We start from the raw sequence: 19,279 nt of genomic DNA, 5'->3' as shown, positions 1-19,279 counted from the left end.
CTAGATTCCATTTATATGGTAGGAGAATGCCGTATTCATGTTTCCCCGCATCTCACTGTAATAATGTCCCTGAAGATAGCTTGCGCCACTACTTCTATTGAAAGTTTAGAATTGGCAATGTACGACCCGGTCGAAATTCCTTTTCAAATTTAAGTCTTGAATGTTCCTTTATATATAGTCGTCGAGAAAATCACTTTCACCTTGAAACAAAAATGGAAGTATCAATTAAATCACCCAACCGAAATTCTAAAATTTTACCAACAAATCCATTATTCTCTGTCCAATCAATGTATACCGTAAGACAAAATGTAACATATTTAAAACTAATAAGCCACGAGATACGAAAAGCATAAGAAAATCAGTAAAGAATGTTAAATGTTTCACAAATTGTAATCGAACATAAAGCTTCAAACTTTTTACAACGATATTTTCCGGTCGACTTCCCACCCATGGAACTACGGAAAACATTGAATTTGACCTTGTAAAAGAATACGCAGTAATTTGCATTGCGCGTGCTAAAAAAAAAAGGTTAAGTAATTTGTAAGCATAAAAATAAACATCGCTTACCAGCGGAATTGTTCGAGAACTTTATCTAATAAATTAAGTAGTCCTCACTGACCTGAAAGATTAAAAATGTTTCATTTTTCATTCAATTTTCACTCATTAAACTTATTCATTTAAATTATTTAGAATAATAAATAGATTTCAAATAATCAAACTATAGATATCGCCATATTAAACTACTTATTAAAATAAAGGATGCATTAAAGGCACTATATTGTTCCATAATACCAACAACAGGTGTACAAAAAGTCTTCACTTCAATCAGGAATGGACAAAGTTACACTCAAACAAATACATAATATGGTTCATATCCATTCTAAAAATACCCTTTTATATTTAAAATAGATATAAAATAAAGATTTAACCGACTTACAACATAACTAAAGATGATGGAAAAATTAAGTAAACATGGTTTGTACTTGTACAAACAAAACTCAAGCATTTCAAAAGGAAAGGCGTCGTCAGGATATTGCTTTTGCCCCTTCAGCTTCAGCCTTTGTGAACACGACTACGTTAATGAATGCCACTATAATTGGGAGCTGACTTATCTACATCTCCATTCTTAAATTGGAAAGCGCTGGAAACACAATATTTAGGGTAGTTTAATTCTTTAGAGTTGATATAAGAATAAATAAAACGCAAAAAAATTATCTTGCATTGAAAAAGAATTCGTGAAATGTTGAGAACAGCTTTTTGTGCTTTGTTTAAAGACCCACTGGAACCTACGAAATGAGTAAACCTTGAATGTTACATATTGTTTTTTCAATGCCAATATGAAAAATAATATACAAGATTAATGACCCATGCTCCGTTAACTAAAAAAGTATCGTTTGATTTTTATCAAGAAGAAAATATGTATTTATAGCCAGTTCACAGTTCACATAAAACGACAACTAAGTCGCATTACCGATTAATCCATAAACGTGGCGTATATTTTTTTGTCATTATAAAATATATTGTACTAAAAAAACATAAACAATCGTATACAATGAAACTAGTCTATCAATCTGTCATAAGTGCATTAATTCGAACGAATCTTGGTTCAACGCCAAAAGATTAGATAAAAATTTGGCAAGATACGTAGCCGTAAGGTATAGGAAAATTTCCATTCAAGAATAATACGATCAAAATTGATCCAAATAAAGTTGGAACAGTATGCAGGGTATATTTCTAAATTAAGAATGTTAGATTTAAATTTTATTTTTGTTGAGGACGTATTTCATCAGAAGATTGTACCTGCTACAAGATTTGAACACCGGCATAGTCTATCGCTCGATCGCTCGATACGAATGCACGGGTTCTTATCCTATAGGCCACGACGACTTAAAAAACATATCCCACTGTATTTATAGTTCCTTATAATGGTACCCTAAGCACCACCTTTTAGTTTCAATGAAATATATTCTAGTGCTGCTTTCCAAAAATATTTATAATCATATTTAATTGGCAGCCAAACAACAACAACACAAGACAATGAAGTGTCAACTTATAACACCCTCGTTTCTCGGTTCGGGTATTAAATACATTAAAGAGATTGCCCCTTGAAGCTAAATATTTCCTCCAAACAGCTTACTAAGAAACTTAACCTAAACATAATAGCCAAAACCACGGAGTTAAATCAAAATGCTTTTAGCTATCAATTTTTATAAGTCAGGTATAATCATAATAAATACAGCTTCAACTTCATAACTAAAACGTGTTAATTCAAATTGCCATTTGGATAGAAACTACTGTGTCTTATTGAATGTATACGCTCAACAAAAACACTAATAAAATACTATATGGCAACACATGAAAATTTGACAATTCAATCGAAAAATCACACAAAGTATTTGGGATTACCACTGAAGTATGAAACCTACTGATTACGAAAACATAACTAACCTATTGATAGTGATAAATAAAATTAAATGTTTTTACACCACTTAAATACTTGTTAGGAAGCAGGAAAACTTGTTGTGGTGCTTTTTAGAAAAGATTTGATTTGATATATCGGTTGTGACTGTGGTTAGACAAAAGTGCTTCAAACATTCATATGATTATCATATATTATGTATGGTATTGGCGATATCAACAACGTTTTCTTCGTGGGTTTTATCCAATAATTCTTTTTTTAGAGATATTGTAACTGTAACTGACCGACAATAGAAAACAAGCATAATGTCGTCATGTTCCATTCCAAATCTCTCTCATCGTGACCACACAATTAGGAAGGTATAATGTGTACGTGTGTGTCCGTATATGTAACTTTGAGATGAGTTTGTATTTTGTTTTCACAACGACGTCATTGTAAATTTCAACAACTATTCGACTCGTTATATAATGTACCTAAAAACCGTTCCTATTTTAAAGGAATATTCCAGACTATGTCAGATTTGGGCCGTTCCAACATCGACGCGAAATTGGAACTCTAGGGAATGGAAAGTTCCGAAAACCATTATTGTTATTGTGTTTGTGATGTTCGATATTATTATATTTTTATGTCTAGGAATATAAAGATTGTACTGTAATATAATTTTATTGCTTCTGATCTGACGTAACCGGCGGTGAGGTGAAGGAGCGCTGCAAACTTATTCGTAATTCTTAGGATTTTGTGATTTGTATTAATCAAAATGTATTTTTTAAACGTCACTATTAGTTTTTATTAGTATGCAAATTGTTATGAGCTAAAAGTCATTAATAAATTTAGCGTATGTAATGGATGACCGTTTATATTTTAACAACCGTCATGTATAAGAGTTGATTTTTTATTAATTTATATGGGAGATGAGATCGCGATCTAATTAGTGAGGATGATAGTTTAAGAACCAGAAGTGAGAGATTGTTAAAAAAATTAACAATTAATTCAAAAGGGATCTTTAGTATCAATCTTTAACAATGAGATTTATTTACACTCAGATCCTATGCCATAAGTACAATTTTATGACAATTCCAGTGGCACTGAAGGAACAATCAAACAATAAATTGGTACAGGCTTACAAATCATACCATATCATACAAATCAACAACCGACAGTCCGACAGCACTTCCGTACCCAACCGCGTCTCAAAATGTAATGGCCACGAACCTATTCCTTGATATTTTATAAGCAGCGGCAACCTACCACCCACAAAAATGTCAAAAAAAAGCTAAACATCTAACAGTAGATATTAGGTGAATACCGAAACTTACCTTGGGATACGTAGTCAGAATCTCAACTAATGGTAATATGGCGTCTTTTAAATCCACGGGTAAGTTTCACCATCCTGCCTACTTCAAAATGGTGCGTTTCATTTTGAAGGATTGGATAGCCGATATGCTAAGCAATTGAGACTTATTCTCTTTAATAGTCAGAAACTTGCGTAATTAGCGGTGGTATTGTATTTGATATCACGCAACATCCCGCATACTTTTCGTGAAGCAACGCTGTACACAAAAGAAAAAATCACATTATTCCCTCCCTCAGTATTCGAATTCAAACTTTTGAATACTCAAGCGAAACTCGCGATTCTCTTACGCATAATCATCATTGTCATTTCCGTAATGGCTGACGGAGGGCACTTAATCCCACTCGTGTTTAGTGGGCCATAACGACCGCAACCGTCAGATCCCCGAAAGGGTTGTTCGCCCTTCAAGTTTGGAGTGTTCACTTCTTATAAATTTTTAGGTTGTTCTTTCTCATGCGATACGTTACTTTGCGTCAACCTTAATAATTCGCATTAATGTCCAACATTTGCGAATAATCATACCATGGTTTCATTAAATACGGCTTACCACAAAGCTCTCCTCGAAATGAGCTTGCTCGAAGCTCTCTAGCATCGATATTGACCAGAGAGTGCTATTGTCGGTGCTCTCACAAGATTAGACGCAACATTGTGGTCAAAGCCTTTGTCAGCCAATTAACACATGCCCTGTTTCCAAGTTGGCCAATATCCGTAACTCGACCAACAAATGCGTTTGCTATTTGAACGGTTCCCTGAACCTTTAAAGCCATACAAATTACGGCAAAAGGCGACGGTCTGTTTTTGTCTTACTTACGTAGACCCTAAAAGTATTATCTGCAAATGAAGAGTACAATAAATAAGGTGTACATACGAATGTAAGGTGCTAAAACTCAGAGTATACGAGCTACGCTTTAAATCACACTAGAACGTTTTCTGCACACGTACATAGATACGGCACCAGAAACTAAGACTAAAAGCCTTTCCGCTTAATAAATATCGAACTTCCTTGAGGCTGGTTTGAAACGCCGCCGGTCGTCAATTATACAGACAACTCCGTACAATGCAGTGGATCATATAGTTATCTATACGAGTAATATATTTTGTGTTCGATTCTGGCCCTAAAAGGGATTATTTCTTGTAAGAAATATACTGTCTATTGTTTTAAAATTGTCGATATAAAAAACAACGTCACTGCCCTTCTGAGAGGTTATCAAATCTCATAGACAATATAACGTAATTTTCACTGTCCGTATTGATACATGATGTTGAAGACTCAATTGCTTTATGAAGGAAACTCAAACCGGAACACATGACTATTTCGCGACAATGCTAAGGCAATTTAATATTTTTAGGTTTAATTTTAATACTATCGCCTATTTAATACTATTCTCTTATCGTGGAAGTTTTTGGCGCTTGTCTACTTCATTTGGATACTGGCATTGTCGCATCGATTAATACCAGTACATCAGGAATCTTATCGTTTACGTCACGGGACTCCAAACTGGTGTTGAAGCTTAATTTGTTGTTGATAGACCGTACTGTGAGCCCTATTGAGTAAATCCGTTCTGTATATCTACCTCGAAGTAGTTGTGCTATCCTGTTTGATATGCGTCGGACAGTGGTTATATTAAGATTCCGACTTCAAATCTCAAAGGAAGTATTCACGTGCTGCTGTCCCCTAGTTTGAGTTATGAAAATGTTGAACAACTCATCTGTCTAGTGGAGCAAAAAATTTAAATGGAACAAAATCATCACCATTACATCCAATTACAAAAAAAAACGACCTCATATCTAAGTTTTCTACATTTCTACGTCTGCTCTTTCGTAATTAATGAGATTAGTGTACTGTGGGTGGTGTGGTTAAGTGTTTCGAGGGACAATATTTATTCAGGGGCCTCGCTTAATGTGTTCTTTGATAATATCAGAGGTTTTGTTAGTTTTAATAGGATTTACACTTGCTCGGGCCAAACAATTTTGTGACAAACAAGACAATAAACATTTCGTGGGAACTTTCTTGGAAATCTACAAAATACTAGGTGAGAGCGGCTATGATTTCAGTTGAATTGTTTTGTCTTCTACGAGCAAATAAAACTCCATTTTATCGGGTTGAAAGTATCCACTATTAAGGAATCTCATTTTAAAAACTAGTTTAAATTTAAGTTTCAATATATTATTATATGAATTGTGAACTTCGGACGATGAACCTTACCGTTTCTTTTTTTTTAAATATATTTCTCCACTGCTGAACGAAGTAAGAAAAAAGCAAATAATTTTTGGTATTTAAGTTGCGTAATAATTATAATTTTACAGTGACGTATAAAACTAAAGAAAACTATTTAAAAAAATGGTATGCAGGTATAGTTTTACCGTTCTTTATCTCTTCTGATTATAATTGCAAATGGCCGCCATAACAAAAATACATAGTATTGAAATAAGGTTTAGTTTTTAGGTAACACAATTCATAGAACATTCTCGCTAATTTAATTCTTAATTCATTAATTAGATAATTATAATACAATGCTTTGAATCTTAACCTGCCTTTAGACCTACCTAATATTATGAAAAATAATTTTAGTATGTGTTTGAAAACGACTTTTAAAAACTTATTAACGTGTTCTTGTTTCTTTTGTATTTATTAATACCGTAATTAAAATAAAGTAGTCAACAAAGAGAACCGCTTAACCTTAACCTAACGGCTCAACTGGATTTCCGTACTAATAGTATCTGTTTCGCAGCGGACGAGAATGGTTCCATATCCGAGACGATACCGGACCGACCTGTCGAGCTAAAGAACTTCACGAAGCTCTGCGAACAGCGACGGAAGTTTCCAGTGCTTTACAAACTCGAGTTTCAGGTAAAGTATAATATAGTCAAGTAAATTTTTGTAGCATAAGCGCTCAACTCACATCCTCAGTTTTATCGAAAGAACGCCGTAGCACGTATATCGTTTTCTCGCAATAAAACTGTACTAGACGATGACCGATGATTTTTTTTTATTGCCAGATGAGTGGACGAACTCACAGCTCACCTGGTGTTAAGTGGTTTCATGAGCGCATAGACATCTACGACGTAAATGGGTCACCCACCTTGAGATATAAGTTCTAAGGTCCCAAGTATAGTTACAGCAGCTGCCCCACCCTTCAATCTGAAACGCATTACTGCTTCAAGGCAGAAATAGGCAGGGTGGTGGTACCTACCCGCGCGGACTCAAAATAGGTCCTATCACCAGTAATTACACAAATTATCATTTTGCGGGTTTAATTTTTATTACACGATGCTATTCTTTCATCGTGGAAGTAAATCGTGAACATTTGTTGAGTACGTATTTCATTAGAAAAATTGGTACCCGCCTGAGATTCGAACACCGGTGTATCGCTCAACACGAATGGACCGGACTTAAATTACTTTTACTAATTACTTATTACTTACTTAAATTTTATGTAGATTATGTAAGTTTTGTCTCAAGGTAAACGGCATTCACATTACGACGTGTATATACTCCGGAACACTTAGCACCGAAAGGGCCATGGCTCAGGAGCTTATGCTCCCTTCCGTGAAACAATTAAAGTGAAATGCACCACCCTGTCCATTTCTGCCGTGAAGCAGTAATGCGTTTCGGTTTGAAGGGCGGGGCAGCCGTTGTAACTATACTTGAGACCTTAGAACTTATATCTCAAGGTGGGTGGTGAATTTACGTTGTAGATGTCTATGGGCTCCAGTAACCACTTAACACCAGGTGAGCTGTGAGCTCGTCCACCCAACTAAACAATAAATAAAAAAATGACTACGTTACATTATACGCCATGTCTCAAGTTTGACAGCCGTATTCATTCGTGATACCGACGAAACAATTTTTCTCGTAACAAGATCCATCTAACAAAAAAAAAAAACAAGCTGATGTAACAAACAGAGTCGCAGCTCCCGAACTAACTTCTACAACTCTAACTAACGAACGCCCGTGCCGAAAGATTGTACCTCTGTCGCTTTTAATGAGCTTTATTTTCGATTAACTTTTTGGTTTTCCGAGGAAGCCGCCAGCATGTAGCTTTCGCAAAGACCTACAGTACTGACAAAAAATACTAAACTATCAGATATTTATTACTAACCAAAAATAGTTTAGTTTTCGTACATTTCATTACATTTATACTGGTGGTAGGACCTCTTGTGAGTCCGCGCGGCTAGGTACCACCACCCTGCCTATTTCTACCAGAAGCAGTAATGCGTTTCGGTTTGAAGGGTGGGGCAACCGTTGTCACTATACTTGAGACCTTAGAACTTATATCTCAAGGTGGGTGGCGCATTTACGTTGTGGATGTCTATGGGCTCCAGTAACCACTAACACCAGGCAGGCTGTAAGCTCGTCCATCCATCTAAGCAATAAAAAAAAATTCACGGGTGTGATCGCAACTTCAGTCTAATAGCTGGCAACCCTAAAGGACCACAAACTCCAGGTTCGATTTCTGATACAAGTCATCTTTATAAGATATTCAAGCTGGATTCTGATAGTTTGCTTACTAAAGATGAATTTTAAGTAAACCCTATCTAGAATGATTTCTTATCTATTACCGCCTGCATTAAGGCAACGCATACGCATTGCAAAATTTGCCACTGTAACCGTTGCTATAGGACTGATATTCTATGGATTAGAGAGTGACACAATCGACTCTTTATCCGCGAAAACTGGAATGTATTTCATTCTTTCCGAATAAAAAAATTTGGTAAAACTGCGTGTCACGTAACTAAAGTCGAAGTCCCGGAATAATAGACAAGAGTCTCATATCACATCCTTCGAATACAATAAGGGATGACAAAGATAATCTGCGAGTGTTCTTGATTATTTTACTTTCCCGTACTTTGATCTCCAGCCAAGTATTTCCATTACAGGAATCTTGTAAGCCGCCATTATGGACTGTTGTGATATTGTGATATAACACAATCCATTATTATACGCGCATGAACTGTTGAGTTTGTTTCGGTTTATATTTTTGTAGTACAAACGACAAAATATGTATCGAGTTGATGCAACAGATCTTGTAAATGTATCTAAAGTGGATCGTGGAAAGTAGTCGTCGTGGCCTAAAGGATAAGACGTCCGGTGCATTCGTATGTAGCGATGCAACGGTGTTCGAATCCCGCAGGCGGGTACCAATTTTTCTAATGAAATACGTTCTCAACAAATGTTCACGATTGACTTCCACGGTGAAGGAATAACATCGTGTAATAAAAATCAAACCCGCAAAAATTATAATTTGCGTAATCACTGGTGGTAGGACCTCTTGGGAGTCCGCACGGGTAGGTACCATCACTCCGCCTATTTCCGCCGTGAACCAGTAATGCGTTTCGGTTCGAAGGGTGGGGGTAGCCGTTGTAACTATACTGTGACTTTAGAACTTATATCTCGAGGTGGGTGGCGCATTTACGTTGTAGATGTCTATGGGCTCCAGTAACCACTTAACACCAGGTGGGCTGTGAACTCATCGATCCATCTAAGCAAAAAAAATAAATGTGGATGTAAAATGTTCTTAGACTAAAGAAGATTGTGTAATTTAAAATAGCAAATGCAATTAGCAAATTAAAGTTTCAAGTTTGATATCAGTCATATTGTTTATTATTATTTTATTAAATTTCCTGTAAACAATTTCAAAACATTTATATATCCTTGGCTTATATGATAAGATGGCCGATGTATCAACATCGAGTAATGCGACTATTCCAGTTTAAAACGCAAAAGCTCGTCAACATATACTAAATAAAAGTGAAAGATACAAACAGAGGTAAAATGATATTGAATTGTTTTAATTTTAGTCTATCTAGAAATAGATACGTATCCAACTAGTTTAATTCACAATGTATTTTGTAAAACTGAATCTTCAATCCCCCAATGCCCCAGCTGAGCCTTTCTCAATGTGCGAACCAAGCAATTTCTAGCTTTCTTGTTCCAAAGCGGTCTCATTCTAACTATTGACTTTGAGGTTAAAGTAAAATTGGTCGACTCAGATAAGCTGAGCGAACGGTGGCTCTGTATTTTGTATTGAGTCTGTCCACTAGCCCTTTTATTACAATTTTCTCTACGCAATGCTTTTTAGATAAACCGAGATTTTTACGGGTATTTTTTTTGCTCTACTATATTAAATCAGTAAGGTGAATGCTAACTGTTTGTAGCTGGAGTGTACTGGAAACATTTTAAAAGGGCGTAAATCCATTATTAATGTTTAGAGATTTTTTATTTATTTTATTATTGCTTAGATCAGTGTACGATCTCACGTAGGGATCAGTGGGCGATCTTAAGTAGTTACCAGGCCCTATAGACATAGGCGGCTTACACCTTGTAATGTTCAGCTTCAGCTTGTTAATCTTTAGGGCTATGTCGGTTACTTTGGTTCTTCGACGAATTTCCTCATTTCTGACTCAATCCATCCAATAAACTCCGAACATACCCCTTTCCATAGCAGGCTGAGCGACTTTGAACTTACGGACCAGACCTACGGTCAATGTCCACGTTTCAGCCCCATATGTCATGACCGGTAGCGCACAAACTACCATAATGTTCCCTAACCCTAGAACGATACCTCGATAAGTAGCTGATTCAGACCACTGACTGCCATAACATGAGGTGGATGGCTCAACTGTGCTGTAAAAGCCTACCTTACAAGTCTCATATTCTAAACAAAAACCGCCACCATTTTCCCTTCGCACGTTCCCTGCCCGTGTATATTTTGCGTGATGAATAATTAGCATATCCTTTTTTACAAGTTTACGGGAAAAAAATATTGATACCTAGGCGAAAGATACACTAATTACGATATTATCGTGTTTAAAAAAAACACAACTCTATCAAAGAATTCAACTGACAGAATCACATTAATAAATCGGAGCAACGCGGCGCCAAACGTGTTACGTAACAACTAATAATACTTGTCATCAGCTATATATTTATATATATATTTTTTACGATTAATTTCCATGTTTCAGAAACACGATTTCTAAATTTACAACTTTATGTAGTTCTTTGATAGTTTCATGTTGTGTGACGAATGTTTTGTAGTTCTCTTGATCGTCTAACGAGGGATATGTCTTATTTTAACAGCGGGAAGACAAAATTGATTTATCTACCGATTAGTCTAATGGCTACTTCACAAAAGTACCGCACTGAATGTATCCGATTAGGATTTAGCATTTAGTATTGAAAAGTTTTATTCTATTAGGTATTTACGAGTATATCTTGTTTACTATAATGCCAAACCTAAAATGATTAACATATCGAACAATGTTTGCCAACATGCGGACAATCACAATCCCGTGGGAAAATCTCAAGTCACTGTCAACATAAAGGTATTCCTCTCGTACACATCAATGCTAAATAAGCCACATATGACATTTCTCGGTAGATGGTATTTTATTACTTGATTGCATTACGTTAAGGTTCATTTTGTTTATAGTTCGACAAGAATATGTTACGTTTAATAACTGACCTAGGCCAGGTCGAGCCAAATAAAGCCTCGCAAGTAGGTCACGTCACTTAGAGCTCAGTCTAGATTACTCTAGATAACTTTTTGAGACACTTAAAAAGAGATTTATGTTGTCTGGGTGAATGTTATTTATGTGAAGTTCAGGAAGCTATTAGAAGAAAACCAGAGAGTAACTTGGTCTCAACTAGGAGTTTTAGGTCTTTTCGCCTCACGGACATAGGTATATTTTATTTAGCCGGTGACATTCACTTCGAATTTGCTTATGGATTTCCCCTTTTTTTTTCAACCTATACTTCGGTAGCCTTAAGGGTTATTCTAGCTAGGCACGGATTGGTAGGTGAGCTCTCGCACTCAATCTGAGAGTGTTGCTAACACTGACCCTAGCAAGAGCTCTGCTTCGCAGAATTTACCATCGGATCGTAATTGTGACAAACTAAGAAAATCCGACGCGAAACTCAGTGGTTTTTTTTTTTTTTTTTTTTTCCTACCTATGCTGATAGCCTTGAGAGTCTATTTCAGCTTCGCCCTAACGTTAGTAGGTGAGCTCGCGGGGCTCAACCGGAGAGTTGCTAACACTGACCCTAGCAAGAGCAGTGCTTCGCAGAATCTACCACCGGATCGGAAACGCGACCCACTGAGAAGATCCGGCGAGAAACTCAGTGGGCTGTGTCTATGGGTTAGTTCGCTCGTCGAACCCTTCGTCGCAAGTGACGGGTTCGACGAGGACGGTGACCGGTGCTTGTGGTGCCTAAAAGCACCGTTAATGGATCAGGAGAATCCGTAATGACGTGCTTTGGGCGACGTCGACGGTTTACCATTCGGTCTACTGGGTCGGGTATGTAATTTCCAGCGGCTACGATGAGAGGGTTCTCATGTCGTGCCGCCTTCTCAAAATGGCGCAGCGATGCCGACTGTAGATACTTACTAAAAGAGTCGAGCTCCAGGTCGTCGTGGAGATCCACATTCCTAAGGAACCAAGGCGCTCCGACGGCTATCCTGCAGAATCGTGATTGAATAACCTGAAGGGATTTCAAGTTGGTGCGGGCTGCGTGAGCGAACACTACGCTTGCATACGTCATGACGGGGCGTATACAAGTTTTGTAGAGAGTTACCTTATTACGGAGGGACAGTTTGCTTCGACTACAAAGCATTGGATAGAGTCGTCCTAGAATAAACGCGGCGCGGTCGCGTACCGTTTTTATATGGGGACGGAATGTCATCCCTCTGTCGAGGGTGACGCCTAGATATTTGACCTTCGAGACCCACGGAATGGGCTGGCCAAAGAGAGTGATGGGACTAACGGCGGAGGTGTTTGCGCGCCTACTATGGAGTGGGATGCTCGAAGTGATGTTCGGAGGGCGACCCCTTTTGAAGAGCACCGCTGCGCTTTTCGTGGGGTTGATGTCTATTCGCCACTTCCGGAACCACTGTCCCAGGGTGGCTACTGCGATCTGGAGTCGCCGATGAAGCAGCGACATCTTCCTACACGAGTAGTAGATAGCCGTGTCGTCGGCGAAGAGCGCTAGATGGGTCTCCGGAGACCGGGGTATATCATTGATATACAAACTAAATAATAACGGGGAGAGCGCGGAGCCTTGCGGGACTCCGGCGGTCAGTTGACGGGGACGAGAACGAGTTCCCTCTACTCGATATCGAAACGAACGGTTCGACAAGAAGTCTCGTATGATGAGCACGAGTCTGTCTGGCACTCCCATGTTGTACAGTTCATAAATTAAACCGTTGTGCCAGACTTTGTCGAACGCCTTCGCGATGTCGAAGAAGAGGGCGCCGGTCGGGATTTGTTTACGCCTATTTAGTCCTATCAGAATGTGCTCCGTGAGGCGGTGCACTTGTTGTACGCACGAGTGTTTAGAGCGGAATCCGAACTGTTCGTCAATGAGAATTTTGTTCGCGGTAACAAAATCCCAGAGGCGTTTCCTAAGGAGCCGTTCGTAAATTTTTCCTATCGTCGAGAGGAGACTAATCGGACGGTAACTAGAAGTTTCGTTTGTCGGTTTGCCCGGCTTATGTATACCGATAACGTCCGCTTCTTTCCACACCGCGGGAAAGATGCAGTGCGTCATAGCGGCATTTAAAATTTTAGCCAACATTGCTATCAGTTGGACTGGCAAAAATTTTAGCGCGCGGTTGTGGATGCCGTCGGAGCCGGGTGCCTTCCTAGGTTGGAGGTTGTGGATCGCGTCTCTAACTTCGTCAGTGGTAATGGGGGGTAACGCGTCCGAGGGCGGCAGGGAAGCTCTGCGCTCGACCTCCCTGTCGACTAACTCGGTGTGTTCGGGGTCCGCGTGTTGAGTGCTGGTGGTGCACTGCTCTTGCAGTGCATCGGCCAGCAGCTCAGCCTTGTCATCGTCATCGAATGCCGGTGGTTGGCCTGAAGGGCGTATGAGGGGAGGCATAGTAGCGGTAGTTTCGGATTTGAGAGTCCTAGCTAGTCGCCAGTATGCTTGGTGGGAGGGCGCGAGTTGTTCTAGATAACTATGCCAATTATCGTTACGCGCGTCGCTTAAGCGGGAGTGGACTTCGCGTTGTAGACGACGCATCCGAATCCGGTTTGAATGCGTGGGAAGACGATCGTAGGCCCGGATTGCCGCGTTCCTAACTCTTAAGAGATTCCTAAGATCGGGGGACAGTCTGATGCGGTGGAAGCTGTCCTCCACATCGACTTCTTTAGAAGATCTAATGATCGCGGAAGATATGTGATCGGTAATGATGTTTATGGATTCGACGGTGTCCTCGGGGATAGATTCGAATCCGGGCCGTAAGGGAGGATTGGCGGAGCGGTGTCGGCTAGGCACGTGCCCAGCTTATTCCAATCCACCATGGTCCTCGTAACAGTGACTGGGTTGTGGGGGCGACCGAGCTGCATAACGACAGGTCGGTGGTCTGAGTCGAGCTCTGACATTGCTTCGATGGAACGCAAGCGCAGAGTTACGTTCCTAAGCAATGCCAGGTCTATAGTGCTCGGACGGAGCGCGATGTTATACGGATAACATGTTGGAGTTGGGGGACCGACTATTTCAAAGGTGAGGTCGTCTATAAACGCGTCGAGACGCCTACCGTTAGTACGATGGCAGTTCCACCTAGTGTGGTGGCAATTTAAATCGCCTGCCAGGATGACGGAGTCTCCCATGCCGAACAGTGACTCGATGTCACTGCTCAGAAGGGGCTTGTCCGGGGGGAGATAAACGGATGCGATGACGATCGGCTGGTGTCCCGTCAGCGAGATACGGCACACTGACGCCTCGATATGTGAGAGCGAGGGAGTATCGAGAGGGACAACGTGCAGGGCCCGCCTATAGTAAATGGCAGTCCCGCCTTTGGAGGCGGTGAGTCTGTCATTCCTAACCATGACGTAATTCGCGACTTTCGGGTCGCGACGCGAGGGCTTCAGACAGGTTTCCTGCACTAATAGAATATCTACAAGATTATCGCGGAGGAATTCGAAAATTTGATCGCGTTGCCGCGCGAGTCCGTTAGCATTGTAGAATGCTAACGTAAGGGAATACGGTTTTTCTCTACCTTTTTGCGCCATTGGTTACCGGTAAAGATTTTATAACGTACGCGACACGGACTCGTAAACGTCCATGTGATCGAAAGCGGCCGCGAGCCGCTGTTCGGGGGTTACCGACCTACGGATAGCGTCAGCGAACGATCGCAGACGGTCGAAGTTGACCGCGGTGACGAAGTCACGCACGAGCGCGAAGTCGTTGGCGGCAGAGGGTTGCGGGGGACGGAACGCGGGCGCGGGGCGAGGTGCGAGCAGGGGCTGGGGCGCGGGGCGTGTCACGAGCGGGGGCGGGGGTGCGGTTTCCGTTCCCGCCTTCGTATACGGCAGCGGTTTTTTCCACGCCGACACCGTGGGAACTGCAGCCGGCACGAAGGCGGGTTTCGGCACTGAAGGCGCCGAAGTCTTTGGGCCGACGGTTCGGGGGGCTGGGTGGGTCGGACGTTTTCGCGGAGCCCTAGGACATCCACGGTAGTTCGCGGGGTGCCCTTGCTTAAGGCATAGGACACAGCTGGGAGGTTCGGTCGCGGTTTCCCTATCTCTAACGCAATCTAACGTAGCGTGATCGCCGAGGCATTTCACGCAGCGGGGGCGCGCGTGGCAATTACGCGCCGAGTGGCCATAGAGTTGGCACCTGTAGCACTGCCCGGGAGTGCCACGCTTGTGGGGGGCTTCGATCGAGATCCCGGATAGGCCGCAAATTGTCGTGAGACATGCGATCTTCTTTTTGGCCTCCGGGGTGGGTTCTAACGCCACGAGTATCATATTATAGGGCTGTTTGCCCCGCCCGCTGTGCATCCGGTGCACACTAACTATCGGGAGGGCCTGAGCGGTCAGATCCTCCTTAATGTAGTCTATTTCTAGCTCCTTAGGGACTCCGCGTATTACTACGCGGAGCTCGCGGTCCTCCTGAAGAGCATAGGTGTGGAAACCTATGTTCTCCTTTCGGAGGTATGCTGAGAGGGCCCTATGGTCGCCCGGCGTTGCGACCTTGATCTGAATCCCATGCGCGACGTTACGCGCATGGGTGTAGTTAATTTTATTTGCCTGAAGGGCCTGGGACACGCGATTCCACGCTGTCTTCTCTTGAAGTATCAGCGGGGGCGGGGCAGCTACTTTGGGAGCGGGCGCGGGCTTGGGACGCGGCGGTGGGGTTACGCGGCGCGCGGAGTCCGACTCCGGTGTAACTACTACTTTCGGTCGAGAGGCGGACGCGGATTTCGTCTGTTTTGTCGTGGAGTTCCGGGACTCCACGGCGCGAGTACGCTTCTTTCCACGTGTCACTGTTTGGAAACCATCCGAGGTTCCGGGCTGAGGGCTGGACGCGGATTCAAAGTCCATCTCCGATTCCGTATCGGAGCCTGAACTTGAGACTACGGAGGTCGCGACGGACGATACGAGCGATGACGTAATCGACGCGGGCGCGGGGGTGGGGGTAGCGTTAGGCGCTACGTGAGCCGCATCGTGGGAACGTGCGCTCGAACTTGACGCGGCGGCGGGGGGCGCGCGGTGTGCCTCCGAGGCACGGTTGAGAAACGCGGCGACGGACGCGGGGGGAGAGGGATTGCCACGAGAGGCCCTATACCTAACATACTCGGCCCTAATTGTCGGATACCTTTCCCGGAGGAACCCGACAAAATCCCTGTCACTGATAACACTCTCACTGAGTTCTTCCATGCTTCGGTCTTCTTGCCCGGGGGGGCGGCCCCGGGACTTTTGTTGAACTCGCCGAAAGGCGCCTCAGTGGGTTAAGGATTTCACCATTTAACACAGGCCATTTAACCCCTTTCCCACGAGCCGTTAAAAATCGTTATCATAGTTGTGAATATTTTCAAATGACATTAGCAGCATGTTGCAGTTTTCGTTTGTCAGAGTAAGCAAAAAAAACAAATAACCATAGAAAAAATCACGCACGGTCACCCGGCCTATAATTATGATTCCCTGTGCTATGGATACCAAAGACTGACATACAAATTGAAATACGTCTAAATATATGCATATATAGATAATAAGCACCCAGACAAAGAGCAAACAAACCTGTTCATCACACGAATGCTCGGCCGATGTGGGAACCGAGAGCCCATGACCCCCGGCGCAAAAGTCAGAGGCACTAACTACTGTTCCACCGAGTCATCCCTAAAAAGAAACCTAGATTAATGGTATATTAATTGTGAATGGGTTCTTTAATGTCTGGTTTTATATTGTTACAGACTGCGATCAAGGTCGAGATGCAGTTGTGCCGGCACGCAACGAAGAAGACAAATCTACACAAAAATCAGAATCAAAAAGTTATACCTTGTGAGTATGGTTATTTTTATATTGCCCTATTAAGAGTTTGCTTGGAGTTTATTTTAATACCCGCTTTACGCGAAAAATCAGTTATAGTGGAAGTTGGTCGTCGCTCGTGGACATTGGCTATGTTAGAGGCACAGCCGAGAAATAACCTTCAACTAAATATTCTCTATAACCCTCATTACAAAAAATACGTGTCGAGGCTATGCTGCATCACTGTGGTGAGAATTCATTACCCTTTCAAGAAATGTGGAAGGTACGAGTAAGTTCGCATTGTATCCGAGTTAAGTGATTCCAGTATTGCGATTCTATAAGCGTTGTGTGTCAAACTCGCATATCAATCCGCCGTTGGCATCCTATAAATTCAATTGCAAATTCGAATCTACACCAGCGTCGCTCTCGTGAGAGAGGTAACGAGTTGAAATAAGCATTTTAAGTTTTTGACATTTAATGTATGAGATGATGTACAGTTAAAATAATTCTCGACAAATAGGCATAAGGCGATAGTATAATGACAATAGGTGGTAAGACGTCTTGCAAGTCCACACGGGTAGGTACCACCACCCTGCCTATTTCTGCCGTGAAGCAGTAATGCGTATCAGTTTGAAGGGCGGGGCAGCAAATAAAAAAAAACCACGAGATCCGATAAAGTAGTAATAATATTTTTTACCATCTATGTGTCTATTCCTCCATTTAGTGCATTTCTTTACAGCCCCTAGTGGCTATATATGGCCTTCGGTGACCAGTTAACGCGTTTTCTGATTAGAAGCAGCTTTCGAACCTAAAATATCCGAAGCATATATTATATAAGACGCAAGGATTTAAGTATGCAAACACTATGAGCTGAGAGCCAGAGAAACGTCTAGAATACTTCGTCTAGAATCCTTCGTCGTCTGCAATTTGTCGTGAGCGTGACACAAAGGGAATTTGCGGTCCCCGCGGTTATTGTTCCCAGTTTGTTACGGTTCACAGCACCTGTTCGCTTTCTGTACTTTGACAAAACATGTGCGACGCGACACACGTATGTAGAATCGGGATGAGGATTATTTTAAGTTTTTAAATTAAAACTCGAGTTTTTAATGTCCAATTCTAATAAATAGGTCTGTCTATACGTATCTAATAATATATAGTAAGCCTAGTAATCCCGTAAGTATCTATATATTAATACGTGAAGCAAAAACTTTGTACCCTTTTTTACAAAAATTGCGCGGACGGAGGAGTATGAAATTTCCCACACTTATAGAGAATATAGAGAAGGAGTGCACAATGCTAATATTTTATTTAAATAATGCTTAAAAGATACATTAAATCAATAAAGAAAACATTACACACATTACCATGTATTTGACACACATACGCAAGCATACTATTTGCTTATTGTCAAACTTTTCTTATTGCATAAAGTCTATGGTCAAATTGAAAATAGATTACATATTGTTTGTCTTTGTTAATATTTGTCTAAAGTGTAGCCTTGGCGAAATCTTTGATTATAGAAGTATAATAAATAGTATGTGACAACAGAACCCTAATAATGTTCAAACTTATAATTTCAATTAATTATAGTCGAATTTCGACTACTGCGGGACCACTTTAATCATTAATTATTATGTCTGAATTTACCTGTGAGTTCATTTTGACAAAAACGAAGTAAGTTACGAATTACATATTAAGACATTAATTTTTTTTTAAACCCTAGTATTTCGTAAAATTACAATACACTATCTAATAATCATATGTCATACGTAAGGCTAACAAGGTTAAGTTTACGTCAATATTAGTCCTAGCAAGTTTAACTCAATCACAAAATTAACATGTAAAGCATTCCAAAAGGACTATATTAGGAAGGCAAGCGATAAAATCTTTTCACTTAATAAACATAATACCTTTATTTTAGAATTAAGTACACTGTGTATTGATTAAATTTTGTGTGTGTGTGTGTGTGTAATATCGTGTAATAATCATTTGGTGATTTTTTCCCAGATGATTACAACAGAGTGGTGCTAGACACTATAGACCGGGAACCAGACTCGGATTATATAAACGCTTCTTACATAGATGTGAGTATTTAATTATTAATGACTTTATTATGTAAACACGACACGGGATAAACTATAATTATTACAACACTTGTATGTGCGAAAGAGACAGAAAACCTCTCTCAATTCCACCCAAAAATGTTAAACCGTTGTCTTGCTATAATATCCATTTGCAATGAACTAACTCTA

At 40.9% G+C, this 19,279-nt stretch overlaps 1 protein-coding gene across 2 annotated transcripts in view; it reads left to right on the top strand.

Annotated features, from left to right (window-relative positions):
- Nucleotides 1–19,279, top strand: part of Ptp36E (protein tyrosine phosphatase 36E) — a 146,676-nt gene that overhangs the window by 114,195 nt on the left and 13,202 nt on the right. For both annotated transcript variants that reach the window (XM_028169638.2, XM_028169636.2), the window contains 3 exons: nt 6,503–6,621; nt 16,973–17,060; nt 19,035–19,111. In XM_028169638.2, coding sequence (XP_028025439.1) covers nt 6,503–6,621; nt 16,973–17,060; nt 19,035–19,111 — 284 coding nt within the window. The remainder of the gene's footprint in view (nt 1–6,502; nt 6,622–16,972; nt 17,061–19,034; nt 19,112–19,279) is intronic.

The sequence above is a fragment of the Bombyx mandarina genome, chromosome 19 (assembly GCF_030267445.1).
Source record: "Bombyx mandarina strain Sakado chromosome 19, ASM3026744v2".
In the NCBI taxonomy this organism is placed as follows: domain Eukaryota; kingdom Metazoa; phylum Arthropoda; class Insecta; order Lepidoptera; family Bombycidae; genus Bombyx; species Bombyx mandarina.
The sequence above is the reverse complement of the archived record's forward strand: the minus strand, read 5'-3'. Positions and strand labels throughout refer to the sequence as shown.